The sequence below is a fragment of the Acomys russatus genome, chromosome 24, assembly GCF_903995435.1.
Source record: "Acomys russatus chromosome 24, mAcoRus1.1, whole genome shotgun sequence".
Taxonomy (NCBI): domain Eukaryota; kingdom Metazoa; phylum Chordata; class Mammalia; order Rodentia; family Muridae; genus Acomys; species Acomys russatus.
This window is the reverse complement of record NC_067160.1, coordinates 53,753,735-53,771,837: the sequence shown is the minus strand read 5'-3', so window position 1 is coordinate 53,771,837 and position 18,103 is coordinate 53,753,735. Positions and strand designations below refer to the sequence as shown.

The 18,103-nt window shown below is 49.8% G+C and overlaps 1 protein-coding gene across 5 annotated transcripts in view; it reads left to right on the top strand.

Moving 5' to 3' along the window:
- Rapgef1 (Rap guanine nucleotide exchange factor 1) overlaps positions 1-18,103 on the top strand; it is a 119,814-nt gene that overhangs the window by 17,760 nt on the left and 83,951 nt on the right. Inside the window, exon 1 of one of the 5 annotated variants that reach the window (XM_051166138.1) lies at positions 4,568-5,321. The exons of 3 other annotated variants lie outside the window; for them this stretch is intronic. In XM_051166138.1, the coding sequence (XP_051022095.1) occupies positions 5,258-5,321 (64 nt within the window). In that variant the 5' untranslated portion in view covers positions 4,568-5,257. Of the gene's footprint in view, positions 1-4,567; positions 5,322-18,103 lie in introns of those variants that run through there. One more of the 5 variants, XM_051166141.1, reaches the window with a different exon arrangement.

Here is an 18,103-nt window from a genome sequence, read left to right as displayed (position 1 = left end):
GCTCCCCACCATGATGGCCATGGACTCTAACTTTCTGAAACTGAGCCTCCAAATGAATTGCTTTCTTTATAAGTCACCTTGGTCGTGGTGTTTTGTTACAGCAATAGAAACGTAACTAAGACACTCAGGCTCCCCATTTCATTGTAATGATTTGGACAAACTTGATGGTTCTTGACTTTTTCCCCCCTTTGGTTTTTTGAGACAGGGTTTCTCTGTGTAGCCTTGACTGTCCTGGACTCACTTTGTAGACCAGGCTGGCCTCGAACTTACAGAGATCTGCCTGCCTCTGCCTCCCGAGTGCTGGGATTAAAGGCGTGTGCCACCACCACCCGGCTTTTTTTTTTTTTTTTTTAAAGATTTACTTATTTTTTATTTATACAGTATTCTGCCTGCAGGCCAGAAGAGGGCACCAGATCTAATTATAGATAGTTGTGAGCCACCATGTGGTTGCTGGGAATTGAACTCAGGACCTTTGAAACAACAGTCAGTGCTCTTAACCTCTGAGCCATCTCTCCAGCCTTGATTCTTGGCTTTTGAGAACCCTTTGAGGTGGTGAAAACCACAACTTCTCTTACCAGAAAAATGCATGGTATGTTCTAACGCATTGGGAAAAGAACTCTCCTTTACCTCTCCAGTGCTCTAGCCTATCCAGTGCTCACCACCTCTTTCTGTGATTTCAGTGACACACACTATCCCTGCTGTCCATTCTTCAGTTCTTGTCCTTCTGCCTTCTAATTGGATTAGGCAGTATGCTTCCCCAACATCCCCCTCAGCACAGTAATCAGATGACCTTTGTGTGTGTCAGCTGATGCTTAAGCCTCATCCTGAAGCTGGCCGGTGAGTGTGCAAGTGTCTCAGAAGAGACTCCTGGTGCTTCCTGTGACACACTTCACTCTAGCACCTTTGCCCCTGTGATCCTTTCCTGCTCCATAAGGATGTCAGCAGATGACCCAAAAATTTGGCCCATGACCTCTGCCTCATGTCTTTGATACCTGACCCCTGCTCTGCTCAGCCCTTTGAGCATGTGCAGGACCAGGCTACCCTGCCCCCCACCCCATGGAACATTCCCACCAGGCTCGATGCTTCCTCGTATTGTTGTGTTTCTCTCCAGGAGGGAAGTGACCAACATCAGACTTTCCTCCTCCCAGACGTACACACACAAAGCTGGGTGTCAGCTCCTGGGCAACACCCAAGAGTCCTGTGCTGTTTCTTTGGCCCTGTGTGGCTACACACACGGGCACCTCCTGCAGGACCTTCGCTTTCTGAGCCATTTCGATCTCGGCATCCTTGCAGTGAACAGTGCCTTGGGCAACCTGGATTTAGGTTTCTTCTGTACCCAGTAGTTCCTGAGGGGAGGGGAGGGGAAAGGAGGAATCTCCCCAAAATGTTTCAAACCGTAGGCCACCGTGTTACATGGCTCAGATTTTGCAATATTAGTTTGTTGTGTGATGGAAGTGAGTTACTTAGCCCTGCAGCAGAGCGGAGCTGCAAGGGCCAGCCCTGGGTGAGTGGTTTTCTTCCCGTTGTAGCCACCGCCTGCAACAGAAACTGTTCTTAATTGAGCGCTGCTGTGTGCCGACACTTTGTAACTTCTTACTTCGCCTGTAGAGCTTGCTTTCGGAGAGTGGCTGGGTGGCTTGATTGTATACAGCTTACACACGGGAGAAAGTAAGGTTTAGAAAGGTTCCCTTTCTGTCTCGCAGTTCACTAGCCAGAAGCACACTGAGACTTTAGACTAGGCCGCCTGCCCTCCAAAGCCAGTTTCTGCCACTGCCCTCCTTCCTCTCTGGTCAGGAGGTAACGAGCCTTTTCCTAGGCAAGGATGAAGATTGGAGGATGGATGAGGCTTTCTCAGGAGCTATATAGCTGCGGTCCAGCCTGGCCTCCCACACCTGTATTGTGAAGGAGGAAGTGGTCTGAGTCTGCTTAGCCTCTGCTCTTCCGAGTATGTGGTTTGGGATTTGTAGCATTGTCACCTTCAAGAAGTAACTGTGATGACTCAAGGCCAAGTTGTCTTGGTGGGGTCATCATGTAGTCCCAGTGCCTTCTGGTGCTTGTGGGACATGGGGAAGCATAGCCTTGCTGGCTGTGGATAGAGCCTTCCCCTTGGTGGCCCTGACTTTTGTTTGCTTCGGTTTTGAGACACGGTTTCTCCTGTAGGAGTCCTAGCTGGCCTGGACCTTATATGATCAGCCTCCTCCCGCTGTCAAGGGCTGAAATCACAGGCTGGAGCCACCGTGTCCAGCTGTCATTCAGGTTTTGATTCGTCTTGTCTGTGAGCATCTCCTTTCGTCTCCCTGCATGGGAAGTGGCAGCCAGTGTTGACTGACAAGCATCGTTTCCTTTTGGGGTGTTTCTGGGAGTACTTTCTCTGACGTGGCAATTCAGGAGAAACGCTTAAAAACAGACTCTTCAGTTCTGTCTCCGTACTCCAGTGGAGAGTACAGGTTGGAGTCATTTGGATGCAGGGCTGCCTCAGAAGCGGTTGAGCCATCAAGTCCTCAAGAAAAATGTACTCTTGAGAAAGTCAGTCTGTTTGCTGCTGACATTAGTGGATGTGTTACTTGGAACTTGGGTTCATTTGCTCATGGGAACCCTGCCCCAGAGTAACAACTCAGAACTAGCAGGGCAAAAACCTGAGCCCGGCTCTGTTTGCATTTTGCTGCTGCTGCTGCTACTGTTGTTGTTGTTGTGTGTGTGGCCTGCACATGCCATGATGGAAGAGCACATGTGCAGCAACCAAAGGACAATGCTGAGGAGTCAGTTCTCTCCTTCCACCATGGATTTCTGGGGACCAAACTCAGGTCATCAGGCTTTTGTGGCAAATACTTTGACCTCTTGAAGCTTCTCCCCTGACCCTGAGCCCAGTGCTGCTCCTGGCATGTTCTGGCTCCGTGCACTGTGTGGACCTGTGATAATCAGGTGTCTGCATCAGTGACTTTCTAGAGCAGGAGGAGCAGTAATGATGCAGGCAACACGACCAGGGCAGAGGCCCTGCGTGGAGTCTGGATGTTTCTGTGTGGCTAAGCTGTTCTAATGTGGGGAACAGGTGGGACTTCTTACTGGTTCAGTCCTCCATGTATCTACGCATGTATCCATGCATCAGTGTTGCAAAGCACGACATATGACAGGGTCTTGTCCAGCTGGGCAGCTGCATAAGCTATTTACCAAATGCTGATAAAATAAAAAGTGAAAGATGTTAACATGAAGGTTCTAACCAGAGCCTCTTTGTCGTGTTAGTTTTGGACATACATTATCACATAATGTGGAGGAAGCAAGATCAGGTAGTGTGTCTGTAGCTGGGACTTCCTTGAGAAAAGATGTTCAGGTGTTTAATGAGAAGGAGACAGATGAAGGGTCAGGTGGGTTAGCAGGGGTGGAGCTGGGTTTAAACCAATCTTGTTTTTGTTTGTTTGTTTGTTTGTTGTTTGTTATTTTTTGAGACTAGGTTTCTCTGTGTAGCCTTGGATGTCCTGGACTTTGTAGACCAGGCTGTCCTCGAACTCACATTGACCCACCTGCCTCTGCCTCCCTAGTGCTGGGATTAAAAGAGTGAGCCACCATGCCCGGTTTAAACCAATCTTGACTAACTGGGCTGCACAGACATGAGGTTCTGCCCTTGGCTTGTCCAGTATTGCCCTGTGACTTGGGGGGGAGGGGGAGTGACGCCTCTGTGGAAACAGGATCCTCCTGCATGCTCTTGCCTGCAGCAACCTTGGAAAGGTGAACTGGGTACAGTTTGTTTTGCCAAGTTTGGAAGCCCAGACTGTGATTTTCTGAAATGCTTTCTGTATCAGTGGAGGAAATCATAGTACCCGAAGATCTCCTAGAGATGTAGCGAGGCCCTTCGCCATCCTGTGTCATTCAGCACGGCCCTTCTCCAGGGCTGGCTGGAGCAGCACCAGAGTCATAGAGAACACTAAGCTTTTCTATGGTTCTAGGGGTCTACTTTCGAGTGCTATCTTCAAGTGACTTCAGTTTGCTTCCATTCCATGTCACCCAGCTTCACAGAACAGTCTGCTGTGTGCCATTGGCCAACCTGGAGCCAGGCTCTCCATCTGACCTGCTGTAGCTCTAGAGTGTAAGCTTAGGAGACAGTGGTGAGGAACATGGCCAAGCCTTAAATGTGTCTAGTCCAGATGATAGCAGAGAAGGTGACTAGTGGTGTGTCCACTTAGCAGTCAAGGAAACCGAGGCTGCTGGGTTTGAGCTCTGGCTGGGCCCAGATCTGGCATTCTTACCCTGACACCCCTTAGCAGCATTTCTAACTCCTATTGTGGGAGCTGAAATAAATTAGACTTGACACCCACCTTGGTCACCCACACCCCCATCCCCACCCAGGGTTTCTCTGTGTAGCCCTGGCTGTCCTAGAGCTCACTCTGTAGACCAGGCTGGCCTTAAACTCAGAGATCCACCTGGCTCTGCCTCCTGAGTGCTGGAATTAAAGGCGTTCGCCACCACACCTGGCCCCACCTTGGTTTTTTTGTTGTTGTTGTTTTTGGTTTTTTGTTTGTTTGTTTGTTTTCTTCCTTTTTTCCAGACTTCATGCCCTTATTTTCTTTCGACAAACCAGGTGGCATGACACCTTCTCCAGCAAAATTGTTATCCAAACCGAGTGGGGGTTTAGAACTCAGGGTACATACCCTCAAAGGCTGCATTGACATTTGTTTCTCTAGAATAAAGACATCACTTGCATCCCTTGGAGCCACAGTATTAATTCTCATCGGTCTGTTTCCTCTGACCATGTCATGGGGCTGAAAATGAGACAGACTTTAAATAGAAGGTGTGACGTGGCATGTGGCTTTATGCAAGTTTACTCACTAATGGCCCATTGTGACTTTGAGTTTCTGGATCCCCACCTCCCCAGCCTTGCCCCAGAAAGCAGTACTGACTGGAGTGTAGCCCCTTCCCAAACTGCTGCTGTGCTGGGGTGTAGTGACAGGAGGCCCAGGGAATAGCTGCTTCAGAGCTCTGTTACTGCAGCCCACCAGCAGGGCAGGGCGGTAACAGCCCTTTCTTCTAGTTTCCTCCCTGGGCCTCCAAAGAATTCAAAAGGCTGGAGGCTGAGACCTTTCAGAGTGACAGAGTTCCTGCTTTCCAGAGGGTGTGTCAGCCCTCCTGGGGCCATGCCTGAGGCTGCTGGCTCATGTGGGTTATACCTGAGATGAATCCCCTTTCAGTCAGTGACTTGGTTTCTACCGTCAGTCAGTGAAGATGCCTGGGCTGGGAAAGGAGCTCTAATCAGCCAGCTTTTAGGATGGGCAATGCCGTTGAAAAACAGAAGCCCCTGAGACAAAGCCAGCTGTACCCCTGGAAACAAGGTGAGAAAGCTCTGCCCCCTACCCCCAGCACCCTCCTTCATAGGCAGCAAGAAGGTGGCCTTATGGGGGGGGGGCAGGGCGGTGACCGTAGCCCAGCAGAATCAGCCTGGGAGCTACCTCCCAGATCGGAGCTCAATAATCATAGTCTGTGGCCTTTCTAAGGGCTGAAAGGCACTGTGTAGCTAATGGTTATTTCTGCTCAGGAACTTTTGTTTCCGTGTTGACATTGTTCTGTTTGTTTGGGTTTTTTTGTTTGTTTGTTTGCTTGCTTGTTGTTTTGTTTTTCAAGACAGGGTTTCTCTGTGTAGCCTTGGCTGTCCTAGACTCACTCTGTAGACCAGGCTGGCCTCGAACTCGGCAATCCGCCTGCCTCTGCTTCCCTGAATGCTGGGATTAAAGGCGTCAATCACCATCACCTGGTGACATCATTCAATTTTTTTTTCTTTGAGACAGGGCTTCTCTGTGTAGCCTTGGCTGTCTTAGACTCCCTTTGTAGACCAGACTGGCCTCGAACTCACAGCGATCCGCCTGCCTCTGCCTCCCGAGTGCTGGGATTAAAGGCGCGCGCCGCCACACCCTGCACTGACATCATTCAAATTTTAAAGACCTAATCTATGTCAGTATTTTGGAGTTGGAAAATTTTGTGATATTTTTGGTGTAAAGGATGTTATTAAAAGCTTTTAAGCATGTATCGTCTTCTAAAGGTGTGTGTGTTACCATGTCCTGTTTACCTATTTTCAATACTGTGCTGAGGGCAGCAACCTCTCAACACCTGGCCTGACTCTCAGGCTGCTGTGCAGCTCTGAGGGGAGGAAGTATGGCATTCCTAGCACTACGACAGTGACATGAGGCAGCGTCTCTGTCTCAGGCATCTGTATCAGTAGTGCTGACCCATCTGGCTAGCAGCTGGCAGGTGTGCCAGAGGTGGCACATGCAGGACTTGGGGACAGGATCTCACTGTTCAGCCTGTACTTGTCCCAAGTTTGCTGTCTCATCGTGTTTCCGCTCCCCAGTGCTGGCTTTCCAGGTGTGCCTCACTCCCAGCCATCTTTCCAGGTCTCCCTAACAGCTGTGGTCATGCTTGTGCGTCACAGTCCCTCCCTGTAACTGTCTGAGTGTGTGTTTGTGAATGAAGGAGCAGCTGGAAAATAGGTGGGATGTTAGTTTGCTGTCAGGGTCTAGCCTTTCTGAACGGCCCTCAACATTCTTGCGTCTGCTGTTTCTTTGAAGAATACTTCTGAGTGAGACTCCACTGGATTTCACTTTAACAAAACGGAATAGGAAGTGAGTAGGGGCTTGTGCTGGGAGCTCATCTTTGTTGGGTGTTGAATCCAATGCTGGGAGCTTGCTAATGAATTCCCTACTTCTGAGCTACACCCTCAGGCCCTGTTCTTATCTCCTTGCTACTGAGCAGTGTGGGAGAACACTCTAGGTTTTGCATAGTCGAGCTGGAGTGTTTGCAGAGCAGAGCTGTGCTGACCGTAATTAGCCTGACAGGATTCAGCAGAATGATGCTTTTGAAAGTGAGGACTTGCAGATGAGCAAAATAGGAGAAGCCTTAACAAGCACCGGGGGCCAGGTGATGGGTCCTCGGTGCGCTTGTTACTCTTAACAGTCCTGGCGGCACAGCCAGCGCCCTCACCCGTACTAGGCAAGTACTTACGAAGCTACATCCCAGCCCTCTAAAGTGTGTTTTTGCATGTTTAAAATAAAAGCAAGCAGCAGCTAGGCTCACTTACCTTTACATGTTTCTTTGGAAATAACTGGGTTATTTACAGACAACATTACAGGAAGGTTTGGGGTCTCAGTGTTCAGTTACTAAAATGAGAGCAGTTGTAGGGCCATCGTTGATAGTTCATTCAAGGATACGGGGATGGCAGGCAGAGCGACTGTGACCCGTGCTTTCTAACTCACCTTTTCCCAAGGGTCGATTAGTGTATCTCGGGTACACCCTGAGTCCTAGTTTATCCTCTCAATCTAAAATCTGTCAGGCCCCTTACCTCAGGGCCATTTCTGGTTCTTTGTCAGTGAGGGGATGAGATCCTTGAGGATGAGTAGTGGCTCCAGGCAAGCCACACGGTTGGGGTCTCTGACACACTAGGAAATGGGTACATGGATGGGAAATCCAGGGTCCACATTTGCTGCAGCTGGGACAGTCTGAGGAGCTTCTAACACTCTCCCCAGCTTGTTGCCCTGTGATGGCTGGTACTCTGAGCAGAGCCTTTGCCCAGAGCCTAGGATGGTGTGTGAGGGTCAAGCCTTGTTGCATTCCAAAGGCTATTTGTAAAGAAATCCTGTCTCCCCTTCTGATTGATTTGTTTCCACATTGTGGGCTGAGAACTTGGAAATTGAAGAATGTGATGGTGTGTGGGCATCTTGACTCTGCTGCCCTGCAGGCTCTTTCTTTCTCATATTGGCTCTAGGAAGTCCTATGTGGGCAGGTACAGTAGCAATTGTAAGTCACTATGTGGGTGCTGGGAATTGAACCCAGGTTCTCTGGAAAAACAGCCAGTGCTCCTAACCACTGAGCCATCTCTCTACCCCATCCCCTTCCTAAAATCCCAGCAGCCAGTGCCACTGGGCTAGTTAGTGAGTGGACACACTAGTGATGTACATGCTTGTACCCAGCGTGGGTGGTAGCCAGGGAAATTAACACCCTCCGAGGAAGGGCTGACAATGAGAATCTTCATACTAGCTAAGTGGGGCTTGCTATGCTGGGAAAGAACTGGGCCGGCAGAGGGTGTACTCAGGGGTAGATTTACAGGTTTGGATTGCAGCCAGCAGAGGTGTTCAGACCTGCATGCACAGTGGAGGCATCTGGTACAGCTGGATGTCCATGTGCCGAGTCATAACTGTCTGTTGGGAGCACCCAAGGCAGAGTCTCCCTCTGACCACTGACCCAGCTTCACATTGCAGGCCTGCTTCCTGGTGTCAAAGGGGAACAGTGATGAGGCCCTTAATATGCAGTAGCTTTAGTACACGGATACTGCTTGCCGGAAATGCTTGCTATTATATATTGCTCACTGGAAAGAACCCTGCATTTGCTGGGTCTGTGGGCATAGACCTTAAGTCTACTTCTCCGGAGCCACCAGCCATGTGAGTTTGGATAATTCTTTACCAATGTCCTCTTCTCAGAGGGAAGATATGGTGACACTCTTAAAGGGCCCTTTGGGGTTAATACCAGTGTCCACCAGTGTCCACGTGCACTATGGTTTATCGTGCAAACTCACAGAATGTTTAGTGCCTGTGTTACTACCAGGAGACTCAATTTTCCCTTACTGGGTACTGGTTTTGTTTTGTTTTTCTCTAGTTACACATGGCTAAGAGCATGACTTTGAACCACAGTGCCATGGTTGAATTCCTTCATTTTCCAGTTATTTGGGGGCCAACTACAAAGAATGTGCTTTTTACTTTAGATGAAATAATCTTACATTATTTGTTATCCTGTCCATCTCCTGGTGCTGGTGGGAACCCAGGGCCATGTGCATGGTATGCATGCACCCTGCCCTGAGCTACACCCTCATCAAGGATGCTACATTGTTAAGGAAAACAGTGGGGGCAGTGGTAAATACAGAAGAAAACATGTGTTCAGTTCCTACAGTACCTAAAGCCTTGCAAGAGGACAGAAGCTTTAGCCGTTGCTGTTGTTTTGAGATCCCTGCACATGCATCCCTGGTTTTTATAGTCACAAGCCTGTGTGTAATTTCCCCCTTTGACGTCAGGCTGCTGTATGGCCCCAGAGCTCCTGTAATGGTGGTGGCAGGTCATCCTGTTACTGTTGCAGTTCTAAATTAGCCATCTGCTGTTGAATACTGAAGCTGCTGTTTGGCTGCAGCAGGTGGGGCAACATTGAGGCGCTATTGGACAAGCTGAGTGATGCTGTTTCCTCAGGCTAGGTTCCCACTGTCGCATTCCCAAGCCAGGAGCAAAGGAGCCGCTTCCTCAAAGGGGAGGTGTCTGTTACCATCCTCACAAGCGAGACATAAGTTCCCCAGCCAACCACGAGCATATCAGCATCCAAGTCTCATCTGCTGGAGGTTTTCTTCGGAACTGTCAGCTGTACTTCTGTGCCTCATTGATGGGTCATCTGAGGAGAGTAGGTCCAGGGCCATGAGCAGTAGTGTGAAAAAACTGTTAGAACGTTCTAGTTTCCCACAGCTTTTTGCTCTGGGCTTTCCCCGGTTATATTTAAGTGCCAAGTTTCAGGGAAAGAGGAACGAAGCTTATTTAAGAATGCCTGTTTATTGTTGCCACTTTTTGTCTTCTGTCTCCCAGAGAGTATGGATTATTTAGAAAATATTCTCTTGCCAGGTGGTGGTGGCACACGCCTTTAATCCCAGCACTCAGGAGGCAGAGGCAGGCGGATCTCTGTGAGTTTGAGGCCAGCCTGGTCTACAAAGAGAGTTCCAGGACAGCCAGGGCTGCACAGAGAAATCCTGTCTTGAGAAACAAAATCAATCGATTATCAATTAAATATTCTCTTTGTGGGAGATGTGGACTGAGCCAAGGAGACCTAACATTGCTAGTGTTAGTGTTAGGCTGGCTGCAAGGCGAACAACCCAACTTGTCCTTTCCCCAGTTGTTTATAAGTGATGAGGGGCCAGTTCTGCACCGCTGAAATAAATCAGTGAGGTATGATTACACATGTCAGTAGTCCCAGACAGGAAGCTGAGGCGGGAGGGTCCTGAGTTGAAGGCCAGTCTGTGCTACGTATTGAGACCTGGCCTATAAATAAACACATCTGAAACAATTGGCTGTGGTGCTCTTAATTAGCTGGTCACAGAGCAGTTTGGACCAGCATATGCAGTACCTCAGGATGTGAGTACATGTGATGGGTGAGGAGGGTCTAGTTGAGGGTCAAAGCCGTGTCTGGTAATATCACAAGGAGGTTCATGACGAGAGGAAAGCCTTTAATAACAGAAGGTTACATAGCGTGCTTTTGAAGTCACATGTCTTGGGCTAGAAGAGTAAAAGTCTTCTAAAATGATTACCTGACTTTAGCAGTGGAGGAACCAAGGTGGGATGTGAGATGTCGCAGCTTGTACCTTCCATTCCCTCTGTTGTAACAGGGACGGGATAACATGTGCAGTACTGATAGTGCATCTTCCTATTTACATGCATAAACATTCTATACCATGTAACACATTTTATATGTAGAGTGTGATGTCTATTAAGTACAATGTACAGCATGTGCCACATGTACCATATGTGCTACAGCACAGTAGCATCTGTCGCAGGGACCAGTGGCTGCCGGGAGGTAAGTATTAGGCAATGCCAGCGGCTTCTGCTTGTACACAGTTGGCGTATAACTTGAACCTTGTATAAATTGATTTTTTTATTCAGCAGAGGTCAGTTATGGGGAATGGAAACTGTAAGTGTGAAGGGACTTTTCTCGTGAGAAGTGTGGGTGTTGCTTTGGGTGTGGGTAAGAAAAGGGAAGGAAACTTGGCTCTGTCATCAGATAGCTCCAAATTTAGAACAATGTCCGTCCTGAGCCACTGGCTGTAGAGTGTGCTTCACCCTGGGAACGTGCGTAAAGTATGTTTCCGGGTTTCGAGATTTCTTTCCCAGCTGTATAGAAGGCTGTTGTCATTATCTGCTGTGATAGCAGTGGCCATCAGCCACCCGCAGTCTCCCACTGGGCTCCAGGGGCTAAAGCTGAGAAGTCCGTCCTGCAGTTCATCGGGGTTACCGTCTGTAAATACAAAGGACCAGGTGGTATTTTAGAAGAAAAGAAATCAAGACCATTATGTCAGTGTTTATATAAACATTTAAAAATATGAAGAGCATTCCTGGTCGCAGGCTGCTGCTGGAGTTCTGGAGGACAGGCAGTTTACCAACCCCTGACCTCCAGAGTGTCTTGGTTTAGATGTTTCCTCTGTGCTCATTGCTCCTCTGGGAGTCAGCAGCATGCTCCTCACCCACACAGGAGCTGGAAGAATCTTGTTAATTCCAAGCTGGAGGGGGACCTGACCCTACACAACCAAGCTTTTGTGGTCAGGAGGAGGGGAGGCTGCCTTACCCAGACTCCAGGCTTTGGTGTCTCCTTTGCCATTGAATGGGCTGGGTATTAAGTCCAGTGGAATCATCTTCCCTGCATTATTCTAGCCAAAGTAAAATGTTTTCAGTGGGGGGAAACAACCGTCTATTTCATTATTCTCATTACAGAGTAATGGATAGCCATGGAATGTGTGACACAGGCACTGTTCTAGGCTCAGGGGATGACTAAAGAAAACGCAACCATTGCTGCCCCCTGGAGTCTACAAGCCTGCAAACAAGCTAGTGAAAGGGTGTCTCTTGGGTGCAGGTGTCCTGTACATGGTAGAGAAGGTCCGAGGATGCTCTGTGCTTAGGGAGTGTGAGTTTTCTATAGAAGGAAAAAGGTGGATGCCCAACACTAAGAGAGCCCAGATGTTGTGGATATCCGTGCTAGAATGCTCTAGAAGGAACAGCCTGAGGCTCTTAACATGGGAACCCAGGAGCATCCTGGGACAAGCTAGACTGCAGAGTGACAGCATATGAGGCCATGGGGACAATTGCAGAGGTGTTAGAGTAGAGCTTTGGGGACAGGGAGAGCTTGGGTCAGGACTTGGAAGAGGGAAGCAGCAAGGCTAACTCCAGAGTCGCTGCCTGTGCATCTGCTGGGACAGATAGAGTGAAGAGGCTAGAGGAGCCGGTTATGGGGACTGGCGGAACCTGAACTGAGTTTGAGATGTTTGTGAAAAATCTAGGAGGTAGCCATTAGTCTGTTCAATGTAAGAATGTAGGTTCACAGCTAAGGAGAGGGCTAAGTGACTAAGAATGCTTGCTATCTAAACAGAAGGACCTGAGTTCAAATCCTGAGCACCCATATAAAAAGCCAGGTGTAGCTATGCTCACACTAGTTACCCAGCATTGTGAGGACGAGTGGCAGGATGATTGTTGGGGCTTACCAGCTGCCTTAGTAGCTCCAGGTTCAGTGAGAGCCCCTGTCTGGAGAGTAAGGCAGAGTGATGGAACGGTCCACTGGGCCTCCTGCGCTGGCCTCTGGAAACATTCTCATATGTGCACATATGAGACACACACACACACACACACACACACACACACACACACACACACACTCTCATATGTGCACATATGAGACACACACACACACACACACACACACACAAACACACACACCCTCTCTCTCTCTCTCTCTCTCTCTCTCTCTCTCAGTCACAACCCAAGGCTGGAGGTTCAGGAAAGAGTTGGATCTTTGAAAGTTGTCATCATAACGGTGGGCAGGCTTCTCTGAGAATTAAGTTGAGAAGGTGGAGGCCGAGACAAGAGCTACAGAGCCTCCAGCATTAAATAGGGTGTAGAACCCAGGTAACACCTAGAAGGCTCCTGAGAAGCCGGGCGGGGGGGGGGGGGGGGGCAGGAATGAGAGGCCCACTGGGGCTTGGAAGCCTAGTGTGGAAAGTGCTGCTGTGGAGGGAGGGTGCCGAGGTGCCAGGTGAAGCTGACTTGAGCTCTGGTGCCTAAGGACGGCGACTTGACTACATGACCTGGCACCTTGGCAATCACTGGGGCCATGCCAAGTGGCCCCCATGGAGATTGAAAATAGGAGGGTGAAGGGAGTCCCAGCAAGGAGGTAGCTACTAGGAGAAGCATGCACAAATTTTCCAGCAGCTTCACTGCACAGAGTGAAGAAGTAGCAGTTGTTGAAGGGAGGGTGGTCCAAGGGAAATCCTGAAGAGTGAGGTGGTAGTGCGGCTGAGGTCTGCAGTAGGAAAGGAAAGGTAGCTAATTGTAGCTTGACCCCTCGGACCCGCTCCTTAAGGCTGGCATCGCCTTTCACCTGCTGACTGAAATAACTAACATCCAGCCTGTGCTTCTGTAGCTGCCTTCAGGCTGCGCTGCCAGCTCCTGAGAGGAGATTGTGAACTCACCTTGCCAAGGTGTGTGGGTGCAAGGATGGGAGTGCTTTGGGTCACTTCTGCATACCAGGGACTGTGCTGCTACATTCAATCCTTTTAGACTGGTGTGGTGGGACTGCCTCCTAGCACTCAGGAAGCAGAAGCAAAGGCAGGCGGAGCTCTATGAGTTCAAGGCCAGCCTGGTCTACAAAGTGAGTCCAGGACAGCCAAGGCTACACAGAGAAACCCTGTCTTGGAAAACCAAAAACCAAACTAAACCAAACCAAAACAAAACAAAAGCATCTGAGCCTTCTTGGAACTCTCCGGTCACAGTGTTAGCCCCAGAGCACAGATAGAGCCTGGTCTCCAGTATCTGAATCCTTTCCTTCCCATGGTGCCTGTCTCCTTTAGAGCAGGTGACTAATGTTTTGGTAGTTGTCTCGTCCAGGACATTGATCTGGAGTGTTGATTACCGCGGGTTGGCCTGCCTATGGCACTACATAGGACTGGGCAGCTGTCCTTGTCAGAACCGTATCAGGGCCGCTGTAGTGTGTCTAGTTAAGGCTATGTCCTCATTTCTGATCTCAGCTATTCCCTCACTTTTCCTTTGTCAGCTGGCTCACCTAGGGAGCCTCATCCAGCTTCCTCGCCCACCGGAAGTCTCCTGTCTGCCCTTACCCTGTCTCATTCCTGCATCTTTCTTTCTGCCCCTTTGCATGTAGTCTGAGAGTAACCTTCTCTGCTGTGGCCCTCCTCATTGTAAAACTCATGTGATTGACTCCCCATCTGCTCAGCACACTGGATTTCAAGCTTCCCAAGTGCAGAATCCAGAAGGTGGGGGTGTGTGCAGTGGCATCCAGGAACTTTGGCTCCGTCCCTGCAGGTATATCCCTGGGCAAGTCATTTCCCCTCAGCTTCTGGACCACAAGAAGGTGCTGATGGGGCTGTGTCATAGGCCAGGCAGAGTGGGAGGGCTGCAGCGTCCGCACCTAGGGCTGTTCTCTTGCAGTGGCTGCACTATGCCTGCATCTTCCGCATCTCCTGCGTCCAGCTGGGTGTCCCACCACTTAGAGCAGCACCTGCGTCATCCCATTAGGAAAGCAGCTGGGGAGGGCTGGCTATGCAGTCTCTGGAGAACAGAGATCTCAGTGCAAACATGTCAACTACTCTCTCTCTCTCTCTCTCTCTGGGTAGAGGGAGCTGATCAGTAGGTTTTGTCAGGCTGCAGGACCCTTTAGTTCAGCCTGTGTGTGGAGCTGAAGAGCTTTGCCCTCCTTGGAGGGAGAGCCAGGGACTGGGTCCTGAGGGTGCTCTGCTCTGGCCTGGCCTGCTGTGAGCCAGCTTGTGCTGGGGCTGAGGTGCTCTCTCTTCTGTAGGTCACCAGCAGTCACAGTAAGTCCCCTGCTACTAACTTACTCGTGAGCCTGGCTTCGTGCATCGGTAGAGAGAGAAGCAGCTGAGATCCCCCAGGAGTGTGAGAGAGTGAGTAGGAGTCAGTGCTTACAGTGCTCGCCCTGGGGCCGGCTCTGACTGCAGTTACTATATAGACTTTGTGTTTGAAATTAGTCTATTACGTACACCTCAATGTTTATTTGTGTCAGGGGTGGGCCTAGGGATGCCTTGTCACAGCACACGTGTGGGTGCCAGAGGACAGTCCTCTTTTTACACTGTTTGTTTCCCAGCAATCAATCTCATGCCTTCCAGCTTGAAGCCAAAAACCTTTCCCTGCTGAGGCCCTCTCCCTAGGTTTCACAGGTTGTCTTCTTGTTGTAAATCCTGTTAAGAGCCCTCGCACTTTCACCACTGCTCCTTACACAATTGCCCTTGTGTTTCTTCCTCACTTTCCCCAAGTTTGTATTAGCAGACACACTGAGGCCTTCGAGGGCTTCCTTTCTGCCAGCCTATGCAGAGATGTGTGTTGCTTGGTATCTGACTTTAGTTTCCAAGCTACAGTTTGCCATTTGCTGTTTGCTGAGGTGCTTGCTTAGGGTCCAGCTCTCAGTTGGAGCATAGGGGAGCATCATGGAGTTACAGTCCCCTGGACCCGGAGCCATGTGTAACACAGTTCACATCAGAATCCTCAGGATGGGGCCACTGTCATGTATACTTCTTTATTCTTTTTATGTCCCCTTGAAATGCCAACACCTAAGCAGCTTTGCTGGTGCACATGACAGTAGAGGCAGCAGAGCTGTAAGCTGTAATCTGGCCTGGCCTATGTAAAAACCCTTTTTTACTAGACCTGAATTAATTAATTGTTTGCTTATTTGGTTTTTCGAGACAGGGTTTTTCTGTGTAGCCTTGGCTGTCCTGGCACTCTGTAGACCAGGCTAGCCTTAAACTCACAAAGATCTCCTGCCTCTGTCTCCTGAGTGCTGGGATTACAGGTATGTACCACTTTGCCTGGCTCTAGACCTGAACTCTTCCCCCCCCACCCCCACCCCACCCCCTGAGACAGGGTCTCTCTGTGTTATCTTCGGCTGTCCTGGATTTGCTTTGCAGACCAGGCTGACCTCAAACTCATATTGATCCACCTGCCTCTGCCTCCCGAGTCCTGAGATTAAAGTTGTGCACCATCACCACACCCAGCCTAGACCTGAATTCTTAAGGAAGGAAGGAAGGAAGGAAGGAGAGAGAGAACGGGGGTGGGAGAAAGAAAAAAGAAAGAAAGAAAGAGGGAAAAAGCCAGGGCACAGTGTTGCACACCTATAATCCCAGCACTCAGCAAAGGCAGGCAGATCTGTGTGAGTTCAAGGACAGCCAAGGCTACACAGAGAAACCCTGTTTCAAACAAACAAAAACATTGATCTGCATGAGCTGACCCCTCTGGATCAGGCTTGGCCTCTATATCCCGTAGAGTCTTGTAAGCCTCTGCCTTCCTTCTCTTCTGAATGCTATGCTGGGGGGGGGGGGGGCGCTGTGGGCATCTAAGGCTTCCTGACTAACACACACCGGGAGCTGAGCTGCTGCTCCTGTCCTCCTCCCCCACAGCCTCTTGAGAGCCTGAGTCCAGCAGAGGGACAAACTGACCTAAAGAAGACATCCCTTAAAAAAAAAAAAAAGACATCCCTGCCTGTGAGGCAGTGAGAGCATCCTCAGCAGGCTGGGAGCACTGAGGTCTAGAGAATGGTGCTTGTCTGGGAGTGTAAACTGCTTTTGCCATAGTTGTTTCAGTGTGAATGCCTGTGCGAGGCAGCTACAGGTAGGGTGCAGTGGGTACGGTGGACAAGTCCCTTCATGCCCTCAGTAAAGCTCCTCAAGGTCAGGATCTGGGGTCCAAGGCATCAGGAAACCACTATAATACAGAATGGTGCTCACTTCTGTGAGACATGAGAGTATATACAGACACCAGTGAGCACCAGATGGCCTTGTTTTTCTCCAGTTTTTTTCCCAGAGGACCCCTGCCCTTGCTGGCTGATCCCTTGGGCAGGTAGCCATTGACCTATGTAATGGCTTTAGGAAGATGAGCCAGTCCAGTTAGTTTTAAGTCGGGAGTTTTAAAGAGGCATTGCGGTCCTTGGTGGACATCTGAGCTGCTGCAGGATAGGAGCCAGGCAGCCCAGAGGTGCCTTCAAGTCAAGGCAGCAGTATTCAGAAGATGTGCTTGCATGTATCTATGTGACAGATGTTGAGTGTGTACTTGCTGCATACCAGGAGGAGCTGTCGGACTGTGCACATCTAGAATGGCAACATAGACAGTAAGCATTATTCATTAGTGAGTTACACATAAAATATAGGAAAAAGTGGTAAGTGCCATGGACATCGGGGGTCCCAGAGTGAGGGCCATTTTAGAGTTAAATAAGGCAGTGAGGGCCTCTCTGATGAGGTAGACTTTGTGTAGTCAGTCTTGGAGGAGCTGACTAAGTGGACTTCTACGCATCCTAGGCAGGAGGATGAGGGAGATTTTCCAAGGAATGGCAGGGAAGTGGGTGTGGCAGATTAGAGTGGGCAAGATCTCATTGGCTTTGAAAGATAAGCAAAGGCTTTGACCTATGCCGCAGGAGATAGTGGCATTGCAGGATTGAACAAAGCAGCAAGTCTTTTTTCTTTTTATGCAGTGCTAGAGATAGAGGCCAGAACCCTGCAAGTGCTAGACATATGATCTGCCAATGAGCTTTAAGGGGAGCACTCTTGATTGAGTGTACAGTGCAGGGCAGAGCAGCTGGGCCCTTGTGCTGGTGCAGTGACACAGATTGGAAAGAGATGCTGGGCATGTGGCTGCGTCTAAGCAGGACTTGGAAGTTAGAGCCAGCAGTGTTTCCTCATGGATTGGATATGGATTTGGGAATAAAAAGAAGTGCCAAGGATGGATGAGGCTTCTAAACTGCACATCGCACAAGGCTGCAGCTGCCGTGGCTCAGGTTGGGAAGACTGTTGGGAGGAGACCAGCCTGTCACCTTTGTCCTAATCTGTTGGGAGTATCTGTAAGATGCCCCACACCAATGCTGATGGTCAGATGCATGAGATCTGGGCAGGAGGGGTGATGAAGGAACACTGGCATAGACTATCTTTAGAGCCACAGCATGGGTGCACTCCTACAGAGGAGTCTCCAGCATAGCAGAGCCCAGGACAGAGCCAGTGAGAGTGAGGTGGGCACTGGTTTGAAGGCTACAGGTTCCATCTGGCCCTTCCTGCCCTCTGCTGGGCACCTCTCCGTGGTTCCCCAGGGCTCCTTACATTCCTTACTTCCAGCCTTGGGTTTTCATTCTTTGCTGCCAAAAGAGCCATGGCTAGGGCAGTGGTGTCTTCCATCTTCACAGGCAGGGACCACCAGGGTTTTCCTGGCTTTCCAGATAGCTTGGCATTCTGCTCCAGTGGGACTCACTGCCCTTTAAGAGGAGCTGCTGGCCTCACCCTGCTGTGGTGTTTGGTGTACTTGTGTATTTTAGATGGTCCCAGACG